Source organism: Sesamum indicum, linkage group LG2 (genome assembly GCF_026168435.1).
Source record: "Sesamum indicum cultivar Baizhima isolate 11 linkage group LG2, ASM2616843v1, whole genome shotgun sequence".
Lineage (NCBI taxonomy): Eukaryota > Viridiplantae > Streptophyta > Magnoliopsida > Lamiales > Pedaliaceae > Sesamum > Sesamum indicum.
The window spans coordinates 3,322,009-3,338,216 of record NC_142658.1 but is presented as its reverse complement, the minus strand read 5'-3'; the positions used below and the strand labels follow the sequence as shown (position 1 = coordinate 3,338,216).

At 29.4% G+C, this 16,208-nt stretch overlaps 1 protein-coding gene across 1 annotated transcript; it reads left to right on the top strand.

The window, feature by feature from the left end:
- The first annotated feature begins 1,270 nt into the window (after nt 1-1,270).
- ASG5 (Protein kinase superfamily protein) lies at nt 1,271-5,230 on the top strand. The gene is made up of 6 exons (XM_011102180.3): nt 1,271-2,145; nt 2,285-2,320; nt 2,428-2,603; nt 2,817-3,006; nt 3,638-4,029; nt 4,637-5,230. The coding sequence occupies exons 1-6, from the start codon at nt 2,058-2,060 to the stop codon at nt 4,925-4,927; spliced, it is 1,173 nt and encodes a 390-aa protein (XP_011100482.1). The 5' UTR covers nt 1,271-2,057; the 3' UTR covers nt 4,928-5,230.
- Nucleotides 5,231-16,208: the final 10,978 nt, after the last annotated feature.

Here is a 16,208-nt window from a genome sequence, read left to right as displayed (position 1 = left end):
TTCAGAGTACCCGAATTTTTTTTTAATTGATTATTGCATCGTAAAGGGGATTATGTAAAAGAAATCAAGGGCTCGTTTGTTTTCATTGTTATTTGCGATTTTCTTGTTTCCATTTATTCATAAATGTGAATATATATATATATATATATGTCTATTATTATTGTGTTTCTTGTTGAATTTATTATTATTTTCTTACTACAACATTTAATGTATACAATAAATTATAACATAGCAACGTTATGGAAATAAATTAATACATAAAATGCATCTTTTTATACTATATACTAAAGTAAAACATTAAATTATTTACATATAGATCCTTAAAGTCCCACTATTATATATATCATATCATTTCCCCATATGTAAATCTATTCCCCCAATAAGCATAATAATTAAAGTTACAATCTTTAGAGATACCAAACTATATATATGTTTATGTATAATTATATATATTACTATAATAAGAAAATCACTTTTTATTTATAAACAATAATTTATGATACAATTGTCGATTTTTTTATTGTGTCGATAATACCTTCAAGTTAATTTTCGTAAATATTATATGTCGACTTATATATATATATATATTTTAATATTTAATATATTTTAAAATATAAAAAATTATTTATTATATGAATGCAGGAGTGACGTAGCATGATGGCTAAATATATATAATAATTAAAATATATTTAATTTCCCCCCATTTATGGTGAGAGAAGGGCCCACCCCACCAAATAAAAAAATTAAAAGAATGACCCCCCAAATCTAATCTAATGATAGATTGACCCCAAAAAAGAAATTCCCCCCCATGTGAATGCCCTTTTCCAACCAATCCAAATCTACACCCCCTTTTTTGTCTCACTCACTGTCAAAAAGTCCCCCCAAAAATTAATTTAAAAAAAAAAAGACAACTTTTTGATCAAGATTAAGGCAAAAAAGGTTATTAAGGCATTGTTTGGATGTATTTATATTTTGTCTTTTCTTTGAGCATTGTTTTATATATTTGATTGATTATTTTATATCAGCGTAAGGTAAGTAAAACGGTCGAATTGTATTATTATGTGTTTTATAAAGATGTGGCAAATATATATATATTTTTTTAAAAAAATAGAGAATGAAAGCCAAACAAAGCCTAAGGAGGACAGTGGCATGTGAATAGTAAATAGCAGTATAAAGGGAGGGCATTTGGGTACTTTGAGGTGCCTCCTTACCCAAACGTTTAAATGCTAGCTGTGAATGAGAGTGACCTTCAACAATCATCTGAGTGCTTTTATTGCTTTGCTTTCCCCAAAAGGCCCACACACTACACACACTAACACCTCATTGGGAACCAAAAGATTTCAATTTCTAGAGAGAAGGTGGGAATGACGAAGAAAAGGGGAAGGATTTACCGTTAAAGGTGGCGCTAAAGGAGGGTTGTAAGCCGAACGAGAATTGCTCAGCTGAATATAGGAAGAGCAAAGGAAAAACCAACAACTATAACTTTCGTTGCTTGATTCTGGGCTTGCTTTGTTTTTTTTTTTTTTTAATTGATAATTTCAATGTGCTTTGTTTAGAGTTGTTTTCTTGTTTTTTTTTTCTCCATAGATAGCCGTTTTACGTTTTGTTTGGGCAACTATTTCATTCTTTTTTGGGTGTGTGTCTGCGTGTGTGGGGAGAATATAAATTCTGGGGTTGTCTTTTGCTTTTGGGTTTTGTGGTAATTCTTGGTTTTACTTAGATCTGTGTGAAAGTGTGGTTTGGAAGTTCGAGTGCATTATGTTTTGTTTTCTGGGATTTGGGTTTTCTTGCATCTTGGAAAGAGGGGGAGTATGTAATTGTACTCTTTCCTAGTATTTTTTTTTTTTTTTAAACCTTTAGTTATTTTCTTGATTTTGGTGTTGGCCTGGTGATATTGTTGAATGATAATGGGTTTGGATTTGGGATATCTGAGTGAAATTTAATTTGGGCTTTTGTGTCTGTAAATTCTGCTTTTGTGTGAAGGATCATACTTGTGGGGGGAACAGAATTTGAAAGAAAGAGGAGGGGGTGGGGGTGGGGAGGTTTGTAGAAAAGAGATGGGTTGCTTTTCTTGCATGAATCCTCGGAGGAAGGATGTGAGGGATTATGATGAAGATATGGCCCCAAGATCCATTAATTCTTCAGGTTCCTTCTTCTTCTCTCACTGTTGTTCATGCTTACTTCCATTTAAATCTGCGGATAATTTGTTTTTGTAAATGTGTTTTATTTTAACTTGTCATGCTTTATTCTCGTTTTTGGTTTGGATCACTGCTTTGGTATGTAGTCGGCGGGAAGAGAAAGGCAAATGCCAATGCTAGTGGTAAGTTTACAGATGTCAACGTTTGAACTTTGAAGTGTTTGGACTTGGTAGTTATGCAAGATATCAATCCATTTTGTCCTTTTTGGTTTTGTTTTTTCATTCTATAGCGAGTGGGAAGAATGTGAGAGCAAAGGGCAGGGAAAGCAACTCCCAGAAGGGCAATGTGGCTCGCAGCTTCACATTCAAAGAACTTGCAATGGCGACACAGAATTTTAGGGATGCTAATTTGATTGGTGAAGGTGGGTTCGGAAGTGTTTTCAAAGGCCGCCTAGAATCTGGCTTGGTGAGCTCTCTGTTTTTTCATGTTCTTTTAAAATGTAGGAGTCTCTAAGTATGTGGTTTTGGAATGAAGAAAATCTGCCACTTTTTAATTGGAAACAACGGTAGGTTACAATAGATTAGTTCCGTGAATTTATCGGAATGAAATTGTTGTTAACCTTAAATTCAATGCAATTAAAGCGTCATTTGGCAGTCACCACTTTTCTTTCGTTATCAGGTTGTTGCTGTGAAGCAACTTAATCTTGAAGGGCTTCAAGGGAATCAAGAATTCATAGTGGAGGTTCTGATGCTAAGTCTGCTGCATCATCCCAACCTTGTGAACTTGATCGGTTATTGTACTGATGGAGACCAGAGGCTCCTGGTTTATGAGTTTATGCCGATGGGCAGCCTGGAGAACCATCTATTTGGTAGTCTACTATTAGAATTTTTTTTGCTTGAAATTTGACCACTTAATTGATTTATGTACTGGTTCTCCACAATTTTCTTTTCTTTATTTCAGTCACTTTCTCGATTTCACGATCAATTGTTGAAGATGATAGTGAGACATAAAAGAAAGGAAAAGATCAGTTAACTCATTACCTGAAGCTCTTCATTTTCTGCTTCTTCTTTTAATTCTTGTTTTTGTTTGTGAAGTGGTGAAGCATTCTTGATCTATGTGAACAGGTGTTCCAACACTTTTTTAAGTATATAATGACAATCCTGAAGCCTCTAGCTAGGATGTTCATGTGCTTTTTCCTATATTGAACGTCAAATCTGTTTGAAGGATAAACTACCATGAAATCCCTAGTCCGCCACTGATTTGATTGCTATATTTTCATCTGTATAGCAGATATTCGCAAACTATCTTTATAATGTTAGTGTGGGCACCCAGAATAAAGGGAGAAAGGACTGGCGGTGTAAGACAAAATTTTTGAGCTAAGAACAATACTCGCGGATTGTTATCTAGTTAGCCCTTAATCTTTCTCTTCCAGAAACATGCATATCCCTAGTCTCACATACGTGACGCTGAATGATATGAGAATTTATCTCTATTGTCAGATGTAGAACCTGGTCAGAAGCCCCTGAGCTGGAGCACAAGACTGAAGATTGCAGTTGGTGCTGCTCGTGGCCTTGAATATCTTCACTGCAAAGCAAATCCACCCGTCATTTATCGTGATCTGAAATCTTCAAACATATTGTTGGACAATGACTTCAATGTGAAGCTGTCTGATTTCGGACTTGCCAAACTGGGACCCGTTGGCGACAACACTCATGTTTCAACGCGAGTGATGGGAACATATGGTTATTGTGCCCCAGAATATGCCATGAGCGGTAAGTTGACTCTAAAGTCTGACATATATAGCTTTGGTGTGGTTATGTTGGAGCTGATTACTGGACGTAAGGCCATTGACTGCACTAGGATGCCAGGAGAGCAGAACCTTGTTGCATGGGTGAGTATGTCCACTTAACTTCTAGTTTCCGATTAGCACATGACATATCTGTTTGGGACTAATAAGATCTTCAGATTTATTTCATATCTACTGGAACTACCCTTATCTTTATCAAAGGTTTTGGTGCAATAGATATGGATATCTGACTGCAATTGGATGCTCTTACCTCAAAATTGATTTTGACAGAAAAATGGGAAAAATTAAGTTTCAGCGAAATGAGAAATGATTTAATCTATGTTTTTGGATGAATTGTTTTTAGGATTAGAAACATTATTATGGCTATCGACGAAACATGTCTTTTTAAGGTTTAGGGAGCCAGAGGTGGTTTTTAGGTTTATGGTAAGTAAGAAATGTATAGAATACAAATTTTGAGAGAATTTGCTAAAGAAACACGAGCTTTGGAGAAAATTTCTCTGGACGTATTTCTGAAATGTGGTAGCCATCTAAGTAGCTTTTACGGTATCATTGGAAAAGCGGACGATCAAGTTTTTTCCGCACAAAATATGTGTTGAGAATAATTCTCATATTGTTCCAGCGTACTTCTTCTCCATACAATTATAATCTAATGTTTCTTTTCAAACCACTGAGAATTTTATTTTCCTTGCAGTCTCGCCCTTTTCTAAAGGACCGGAGGAAATTTGTCCAGATGGTGGACCCTCTACTTGAAGGGCGCTTCTCAGTCCGGAGTCTGCACCATGCTATTGCAATTACTGCAATGTGTCTTCAAGAACAAGCAAGCTTCCGCCCCCTTATCAGTGATATCGTTATGGCACTTGAATACTTAGCTTCTCAAGCAGAGGAAAAAGGGAGATCTCACAGTCGCACATCATCATCACCATCTCAGCTGGACGTTAAAGTTGATTCTAAAAGACAAGATGTTGAAAATGCATCAAGTTGAAGCTGAACATCAATACAACTGTTTGCTGTGTTAGTGGTAGCAAATGGAACTTGGGATGCTTAGTTTTGTAAGGTTGGCATTAATGAAAAAGTTGAGCATGCAGCATCCATGAGCATGAGTGAGAGGTAAGCAGAGGTGTGTGTGGGTCAGTGATTCCCATATTTATTCAGCATCCAAAAGATGTGAAGGTGTTTTTGATGTTATCTTTGTTGCTAGCCAAGATATATCCACAAGTCCTGTCATCTTTTGTAGCTACATACTGTAAATAATTGTTGTTAACACGCTTTCTTTTTTTACTTTAAAGTTGTGTGTTTCTTTCTTCTTTTCTTGGCATGACTGGTTTTGATGAGTGCATATAGCCAGACATTTGTTTCATGTGTTTCTTTCAAGATCATAATGGCTTTAAATATATTTATTTTTGACATAATTAAATATTAATTTATTTTATTGATTTTCTGAAGTATTTATTTTTATTTTTTATTTAATTAAATAAATATATATAATTATTCATATGTTTTTTAAGTGTATCAAGTCAAAATAAAGAGTATTAGAAGATGAGTACACAATTTCAAGCAGCCCAATGTACTCTTTCAAATGACAGGCCCACAATGGAAATTGTGTTGATATTTATGGGCTGGGCTGGATTTTGTGTATCTAACTGGGCCATTGATGTAACTATGAAGCCCATTAGTATTTGGAAAGCAGCATTTAGTCCATACCCTTTTGGAATGGGAAAGTCAAATACGTAATAAATTGCATACTATTAAAAAGATTTTTTAAGTCTAGCAGTTAAAATTAAAATTTTATGATTTATATAAGTTTTATTAGATAAATAGGTATTTATTTGATTTTTACATATGTTTTATTTTCGATTTTGCGAATGAAAAAAATCCCATGAGATTATTTTACTTTTTAACTTTTGGGGGATAAATTCTTGATAATTATGAGAATGGGGAATATTTTTTTAATTTCATTATTATTTCGAAAAAGGAAGCAATAATTTAAAGAAAATAAAAGAATAATAATAATATTGAAAATTGCTTTGTAGTTACGCTTAGAAGTAATAATGGATAGAATGATATGAAGTGCAGAGCTATTATTATAAATTTTGACTCCTTCTATATCTACTTTGCAAATCACTCCCCCACCCCCACCCCCATTTTTTTAATTGGAAAATTAAGCATTTTTTCTTGTATTTTGGGTATATTAAAATGAAATTATTATTATTATTTTAAAAATCATATACATAATATATATATATATATATATATTGGTGGGTGGGGGGGGGGGCATGGAGGATGGTGAGTTTAGAGAGCAATGATTGGGACTCAAATCCCTAAGCATGTTGAATTGAATCATTACCCCACACATTCATTACACATTTGCATGTGTCTTCAATTCATCCAACATTTATTAATTACTACTTTCATCTCAACTCTCTTCACAATTATTTAATAACAACATTTATTTCATAATTCATCACAATACCAACTCATATATAAACCCTTCTTAATTCAATATATTAAATATATTATATGGGCCAAAGAAAAGAAGAGAGAAAACTTTAAAAAATTCTAAAGTCCCATCATAGATGCATCTATGTACACACTTTTTAGATTCTTGATAAATAAAAAATATTAAATAAAATAAATTCACGTTAAACAACCATCCTATCGAAAAATTTAAATTGTTAGAGAGGGTAATGGATGGCAATGAGATTTTGTGTGATTATACGTAAATCTTTTATATTTTAAAAAATTATATCTAATATTCCTGATATTTATTTTCGTATAACAAAATAAATCTCTTTGTTAGTCAAAATTACTGGTTTACTAATATTAGCAAAAAAAACAAAAAAAAACCTAAGAATTACAATTTATATTTGCCTTGATTGAGTTATTATTGACTTATTGTATGTTAAATAATTTTTTTTGGACCAAATTACCCTTATACATTTTTCTTTTGTAAAAAAAGTTGTAGAAATACAACATCGAGGCAAAGCCTCCTTCTAGCCAGAAAATTACGACTATATGCCTGGCCGTGTAACACATGGGAGCTCCAGACACGGCCATGTGTGAAGCCGTGTTGGTCATTGTATCCGTGCTATTTCTAATTCCTATAAATGACAACTAACAGTAATGAGTGTGGACGGTTAAGTCCAAGCAGTCTATTTTTAACCTGATAAGTGTAGTTTTTTTATCATAAAAGATTTATTTGATGGACAATATTTTTTGTTAATATCAGTAAATTCAATAAATTTTGACTAATAAAGATGTGTATTTGTTAGACGGAACAAACGCTAGATGCAATTCTTTAAATCACACATGATCTTCATGTAATTACACAGAATCTCACGACAGAGCAGTGTATTTATCCTTAAAATGTAACATCTTGACAGGCCTCTCTTGTTTACATGCATGCAAATCCTGTCCGTGAAATCTTTCTTTATAAATGAATGATAACGAAACTCAAACTCAGGATCTCTTGTTTAGCAGGACTCCAGTACCACGATAAACGACCACATCATCTCATTAAGAAAAAAATTATTTAATATTTAATATCTTGATAAGTAAATTAGTGAAAAGGGCATGGTCTTGAGGTCATAGAATCCAACCTCTGGTAAACTTAGGTGATGTTAATATTGGAATTAATGATCATGATTAAGCATGGTGCATGCGCTGCGCCGCTCCCCATTATTCCCTTTTCCTAAGCTTCTTTAATTAATTATTTAATTATGTGATTCTGACATTAAAAAACTAAAAAGCAACAAATTAAAGTAAAAAATATATATATATTTTTGTACTAAGTTTGGTTTAAATTTAGTGGCCCCCACTCTACATTAATCATTATGGGATTATTAAACCTATGCAAGCCTACCTTCACAAACAAATTACTATATTTTATTTTTTTTTCTCTATTTATTATTATCATCATTATTATTATTCGAATTATTTTTTTAATTTTATTAATTTAAATTAAATTTTAATATTTTTAAATTTTGTAAAAAATAAATTGTTTTTACTTAAATTTTAAAAAAAATAAAACTAATACTTTCCTTTTTTTTTTTGTTGAGGTCATCTTCTTGGCAGATCACCATTGGCCGCATCATCCCAAACGCACCTTGGAGATGGCGTCTTGGAGACAAAACCCTTCTTTTTTGGCGATCGCCATTGCTTAGATTTCAGACAACGGGGGCGACATCATCTTAAATCTAGATTAAAACGATCACCCAGATCCAGAGGGACGCCCTCTCAAATCGAGCCATCACCCCTTCAAGTGAGGGCGACGAAGAGGTCAACCCCTTGGGGGAGGGGAGGGCAACCGAAAGGGACTACCCATCACCCCCTTCTATCGATTTAATTATTCGAAAGGATGATTTTTGAAAGGAAAAAAAGTTATAATTAAATATATTTTAAATAATCTATATTTTTTAGTTATAATAATTATTTTGGAGCTTAATAAACAATATTAAAGTGAAAAACTAATTAAATTGCTCGATACTCGACTTGAGAATATTGATTGTTAGAAGCTTATTTTAGCTCGATTCATTAGTTTGAACAACCAAACTTTAACTTAATTTTTTATTTAATAAATTTTGAAGCTCGGCTCGAGCTCGAATGCTTTATTAAAAAGATAATAAAATATATTAAAAATATTCAAACTCGATTTGTTTATAATTTAATTAAAAATGAAATTAATTTTAAATAATGAAGCTGAAACAACAATAATTGAATTGGAATTATTTACATCCCTAAACAAGAAGATAGACAAAGACATAAATAAAAGTATTAGAAGGAATGTTAGGTAAAATTGGGAAAACATGTGATTGATGATCCCAAAATTCTTACACATCAGAGGAAAAGGACAAGTGCGTGAGTCCAACCTCACCCTTTTGAATAGGTGTGAAGTCTTTGGAGCACAAATCTAGGAATGTTGTATGTATAATATTGAAAATGAGTACATTACTCTCTTATAAAAAAAATATAATAATTTATTTTTTTATTCTTTTTAAAATGAAGCAATTTACATCTTTATATAGGGAGGTAAATTGCTTTATTTTAAAAATTATATAGGAGTAAATTGTTGTATTTTAAAAAATAGAGGAGATAAATCTTTTTTATTCTTTTATAAGGGGATAATTTGCTCATTTGCGATATCACAAAGGGATTGCTTGTATTATATATATATATATTATTATAAAAAAATATATTTTTTATCATATCAATTTTTAAATATTCAAATTTATCTTTAAATTTATTTAAAATAAATTTAGTCAGAATAATGATTTTAAAAGTATTTTAATAATCTCACAATTTTATAATTTTTTTCTCTCACTCATTGCTCCATGTTTCTGTCTCTGCAAACTTCTTTATGTTTGTTTCTTTAACAAATTTCTATATTTTTAATAAATTTATAGTATATTTTTTTGTCTTCATCTTTATTTCGTATTTTTTTTATATGTTCGCGGAAACCACGTGCAACGACGATTAATATATGTATATATATTAGTAATTTTGTACATGATTTTGTGAATATGTAAAAAAATTATGATATAAAATAAAAAAAATAAATTATCAAAATAAATAAACGTGGGGCGAAAAAAATGTAAAGTGAGATAAGAAACGAAAAATAAATTATAATTATAAATTTATTTAAAATATGAATGTTTGTGAAAAAAAAAAAAGAAAGTAGAGTACTGAGTTCAGAAAAAATAAATTGTAATTTGTGAGATAATTAAAATTATTATTTTAAAATCAAATTCTATTTTATGGGAATAAATGAATTCAACGAAAAATTTGATTATTTAAAAGTTGGTACGATTTATATTACTAGGATCATCATGGGCTTGCTTGTTCCTATAATGAGAAAAAGAAAAAAAAAATATCTGCTGCTCTTGGCCTTGTGGACCCTCCAATCATGTTGGTGGGAAGAATCTTGATCAGTTGATGAGTTCTTGTCCTAATCATCAAGATTTCAATTTATTTTACTTTGAACTTAAATTTGATCGAAGTCACTTTTTTTTATTAATGTGTGTATTATTCTTTAGGGACAATTATATTTGTGTATAATTTTTTTATTTACATAAATCACTTTATTATTATTATTTTTTTTTGTATAATTACACAAATCACTTTTGGCAGTCAAAATAATAGGAATAGTTTGTGTATTGTTGTCGACGTTTCTAGATATATATGTTTAATTTTTCAAAAAATATAGATGATTTTGTGTAAATAATATTGTTATTTTTAGTGAGTGTGCATAATATTCAACATGCAGAGGGCTGATTTATGTAAAAAAACGTTAGAAAACAATGAAGAGGAATGAATTTAGACACTATAAATTGTTAGTGAGTCGATATGACAATTCACTTCTAATATACAATAAGTCTCCTGAAGTTTACGAGTACCAATTTCGAAAACTTCTATCAAGCAAGTACCAAGAGTATGTTTATTTATTTATTTAATTTCATCCCCTCCAATTTTTCCTCCAAGTTCCATTTTGAAATTTAAGGAGACATATCTCATTATAAATCTTTTTAAATTTATTTGTTCTTTCAATGTGGGAGATAATTTTACTAGATATATATTTTTATTTACAAGCTATTTTCATCAATCCTCTACTTAGCTTGTAATATAACGGATTCACAAATTTTCAATTATGTTTATGCATATAGGAAAGTGTCGTGTCGATTAAATTTTTTGTTACTACAAATATTCCAAAGCTAAAACGAAATCAAAGTGGTCGTAGCTTAAATCGAAATTTCAATTAACCATCACGACAAAGAAATTACTATTGGCTACAATATTAATGGTTATGACTAAAAATCATCGTATTAAATAATTATTATTAACAACAGTTAAATAAAGTTTAAAAAAAACTTAACTTTTCCATCATGAAAAAATATTTGCTACAGCTAAAAATCATGGTAGAGATATTTGTCATGGCTTTTAGTTATGACAAATATTTTAATCACCATCCAAAAAATTACAGCCAACAACTGTTGCGTGACCGTGATAAAAAAATAATGACAAATATTTTAACCACCATTGCAAAAATCACAGCTAACAACTGTTGCGTGGCCGTGGTCAATGACTATTTGCTCTGATTATTTATTATTAACCACGACAACTACTCCTATTTGGCAGTAATAAATATAATTGATTTGTCATAGTTTTTAAGCCGTATCTGTTAATAAGGTAGGAAATAGTTAAGTTTTTTTTTTATGGTGAGAGTAATATTATTTAATTTATCATATAAAAATTAACATACAAAAAATAAAATTAATGGTAAATATATAAATAATTACATCCAATGTCAAATAGTGATGATGTCCCATTAAAATTTATGACACTAGCTATGATTTTGGTGTGGTCAAATTATAGTAGATAACTAGAATAAATGATTTTGAGGGTCCACCCCAACTCAAAAATACATACCCTTATTTTATTTTATTTTTTGTCTCACTTTCATATGTCATTTATTTATTTAATTATTGATTATTAGTTGAATTAATTCATGTCAACTTATTTGGCTTTAAATATTGGCAATTAACATAATGGTCAATGCAGTTATTAGGAGAAATTACAACGAGCTTCTCTGAAATTTTACATAATTATAAATATTTTCTTGTTGTTTGAAAAATTATAAATAGTTCATCGTTGTTTGGAAATTACAATAATAAAATTATGTAATTCTTGATAGAGATTTGTCAAATTTGCTCGTAGTTTAAAAAATATAAAATTATAAAAAAATAGGATGAAGTGGATGGAAAATTTTAAAAATTTATTAAAAAAATTATCTATTTAGTCCATAATATGTTTTAAGAAATAAAATTACACTTTCATCCAAGAATTACATAATTTCATAAAAAATTAGGGGGTATTTGTAATTTTTCAAACAATGAGGGAGTATTCATAATTATGACAAACCTTAGGAAAAGTCGTTGTATTTTATCCTTCCATTTGTTCTTCCTAACCAAACATGATTTTTATTTTCTCTGTACACCACTTTTTTCTTTTCTGTATACGCTCCTCTGTATAATTGTAAATAATTCAAGTCCAGTCGAGCACACAATTGTTCCAACTTATTTTAATTAATATCGGGCATGAAAAAATACGTTTGAATTCGAGTTGATTATTACTCTCATCAAGTTCAAATGAATTCTAATTGGATCAACATAAATCGAACTCAAATGATTTAATATTTTAAGTATATTTTATTATTTTTACACTAATTAAATCGAGTTCGAAAACTTATGGAATAAAAAAAAATTGTTCAAATTTAATTTTAAAGGTAAACAAATCAAATTTAAATAAATTATTACTAATTAATTTCAATCGAATATTAAATTACCCAAAATTAAAATATAATTAAATAATGAAGGAATCAAAAAATCCACATGGGGGGAGCCCCTAAATGTAAATGTAGTAAGAACCGTACAGAAGTCCACCCTGTCTTCCTCCTTACTTTTTTGACTTTTTATTACAACGTGGAAAAAGGGAAAAAGAGGGAATATTTACCTCATCCACTTTATACACAACCCTCTTACCAATATATTTATAATATTTTTTTTAAAAAAAGACACCGCACATTCATAAATGACGATTAATGATATTGTTGTATTAATTTTTTGTGAAATTAATTAATACAATAATTAACTTATTTAATTTTTTTAAATTTTATATTAACTAATAAAATAGTTTTATTTTTTTATTTTTTCAATATAATCTATTATTTTATTTTTTATTTATAATATGTTCAAAAATATTAAAAATTATTTACTATATGCACGCAAGAATAACATGTCACAACAGCTAGCACTAATATTAAAAAAGAAAAAAGAAAATTCCCTCCATGTTTACAAATGAGAGTTAGTAATACAGCCGCATTAAATTTTAAATATAATAATTTATATTTATAATCAAATAATTTTTGAAATTAATTACTTTTTTTGTAAAAATAACTTCACGTTGTTTTAACACTACTATATCAATTTTTCTGTTATGTCGATAATACTTTAGGTTGGTGTTTCTGAATCTTTCTTTCATTTTTTTTTTGTTCAAAATGCAATTTTTTTATATATTTTATTTATATTTATAATTTATTATATACGTATATGGATGTCGTGATACGACGGCTAATTTTTTTTTTAAATAAAAAGAGAGAGAGAGATATTCAAAATAATTAAATAATTAAATGTATCTTTTTTTTAAAAAAAATGAAATAAATAGTATGTGTTAATTAGAGTTTTATGGCATGAAAGGAGGCGTGGCGAAAAGTGTTGAGGAATGATTATAGAGATTAGAATGTGGGTGGAGTGGCAATCATAGCATTCACGCTCATTCATCTTTTATATTCAATATTTATTCATAATTTTATGTACTTCTTCATCTTAAATTTTTATTTTTTTCTAAAGTACAATTCAAAGTATAAAATAAAATAAATAAATTATTTCGTGTATTATAAATGAGAGTGATTTCGAGACTACGGTAAATTAATATTATTTACTATGATCAGTCAAATTAATTCAGGAATGCTTACGTTTCCATCTCATGATGTTTGGTGTAATTATATGTAGGCCCTCATATGATTTAGGAAATTACATCTAGCATTCTTGAGGTTTGCTTTCGTCCAATAAATAAGTCCCTTCGGTAGTCAAGATTCATCGAATTTGCTTTTATTAACAAAAAAAGAATAAAAAAAATAAATCTATATTGACCCCTGATTGACTTATTACTGATATATTGTAGGTCAAATAAATTTTTTATATGACCAAAATACCTTTATATGTCTTCACGACTTAACGCATGTGAGGATGTATATCTTCACCGTTATAAGGATACTTTTAGTCTGAAAAAGATTCTTAGAGCTGCAATAAGTCATTAATCAGTCAATCGAGAGTAAATATCAATTTTCATTCATTTTTTTATTAATATTAGTAAATTCAATGAATTTTGACTAACGGGGGACTTTTTTGTTAGATATAAGCAAACTTCAGGTGTGCTAGATGTAATTTTTCAAAACCACATTCTGTAATTATACCAAACTTCAAGGAGGAGAGTGTAATTATCCCATTAATTTATGTATGCAAACGTCTCATATTCGTTGTAGATGAAGAGTTTGAACGATTTATAAGCACCCAATGTCTCCTATCTCTGGGAGGTATATTTTTAGACAAAATTGTGAGGCTCATATGAGTTAGAGCAGACAATACCTTGCACAATGAGGCACCAATTAAGTCACAAGCAACATCATTAATTAAGATTGGTTATGGTCTAAACTGTATTTGTTGTAGTGTGACGATGTCAAAACATTTGAAAATATATCTATTCTGATGTAAAATATGTGAAATTTTTAAAAATATATAAATAAAAATTTGGATTTTTTTTAAATGTGAAAAAAAGATTAAAAAAAAAAGAGTAGTTATAATTAACTAAAAGGATATAAATGTAAAATTACGAGTGTAAAATATAATTATTCATAATCCCTACCTACTGAGGGTTTTTTATGACAACCACCTCTACTGAAATTTGATATAATTATAAATACTTCATTGAAATTTAAAAAATCTTAAATATCCCCCTAATTTTAATGTATATCTAACAACGAGACCGTTTCATTAGTTTTCTTTAAGTTTTCATCTAAATTTTGTGGTGAATTGTCTAAGATGCCATTTTAGATTACGAATTATAATTTCTTTTATAATTTTTAAATTTTTCTAATATATTTTTATGGACTAGTATCTTTGTGGATCATTTACTTTACTACCCTCAATTCTTTTATTTTTTATTTTTTTCAAATATTAAAAAAAATAAAAATAAATAAGAGTAAAGGAGTAATTTCTACCTCGTCATCTAAAGGCTACTTCTATTTGAATAAAATACTTATAATTTTTTAAATATTAAAAAAATATTTATAATTATATCAAATTTAAAGAGAGATAGACGTAGTTTATAAATATGTGTATATATAAAAATGATGTCCACACATCTAACATAAATATTCTTAAATAGGACAAGTATGATTAGGACATTCATCTAGAATATGAATATATATATATATGTGTGTGTGTAAGAATGAATGTAAATGGGGGATATATGACCCCACACTCACACTCACCATCATTAATCCCACTTCCAATCTTCCCAACTGTCTGTTTGTTCATATTCCTCTTTATGTTCTCTTGTACTTTTTCAAACAATCCCATTGCTGTTTTAACCTTACAACACTTTCTTTCTTTACACTCACTCTTCTATTCTTCTTTTACCAATTTGCCCTCATTTTTTTTTTGGGGGGTGGGGGGTGGGGGAGGAATTTAGGGGGCATTTATTTTATATGTGGGATAAATATGTAATATGATAAATTAACAATTTTTAGGGATAATTATATTTACACCCCTGATCTATGATTTATTTACATAAATTACTTTTGTCTTTTGCATAGTTACAGAAAATTACCTATGACAGTCAAAAGATAGGAGTAGTTTATGTAATGATACCAACATTTTTTGAAGGATATGTGTTAATTTTTTTAAAAAATAAGATGTGGTTTCTGTAAGTGATAATAATATCTTGGTAGGTGTATGTGTAATTATCTAAAAGATAGGGGTGGTTTGTATAAACAGAACATATATAAAGGGGTGAAAAAGTAATTATCCCTAATTTTTATCAGTGTCTATCTGATTGGATAAAATGTGAGGTATAGTCGGGTTAAATTACCATATCCCAAGGCCGAATACAGTATCGGGCTTTATCCAGATACGGATGGATTCTTAACGGGTTGCCGTTTGTTACAATAAATCATGAATAAGAGTGTATTGAATGCACAAACACACCCATGTCAAGCCTTATATAGACTCCTTAAACGATAATCAAATAATTATTCATATACTCAATACACAAAATACTGAATGTAGTATGAGTTTAATTGAATTTTGGTATTAAAATAGAATAAAGTCTTTAAGTATTTAACTAAAATTTCAAATGCAATAAATGCATGAATTTGATAGATTGATTTTTCAAGGTGAATAAATGCATAATGAATGGGGAGTAAATAGCACACCTACATCAACAAGGCAACTCATCTTTCTAGGTACCTCACACAACAAGGCAACTCATCTTTCAGGGATAATTACACTTTCTTTTCTTGATAATATTTAGTGTAATAACACATAAATTTTTTATGATTTGAAAACTTACATTTGATATCCTTGGTATTTGCTTCTGTCTAACGAACAAGTCATTCTCATTAGTTAAAATTCACCAAATTTATTAATAATATA

Coding starts and splice junctions, on each gene's coding strand:
- ASG5 (XM_011102180.3), top strand. CDS start 2,058: ATGGGTTGCTTTTCTTGCATGAATCCTCGGAGGAAGGATGTGAGGGAT. Junction 2,604..2,816: donor GCCGCCTAGAATCTGGCTTG/GTGAGCTCTCTG, acceptor TTTCGTTATCAG/GTTGTTGCTGTGAAGCAACT. Junction 3,007..3,637: donor CCTGGAGAACCATCTATTTG/GTAGTCTACTAT, acceptor CTCTATTGTCAG/ATGTAGAACCTGGTCAGAAG.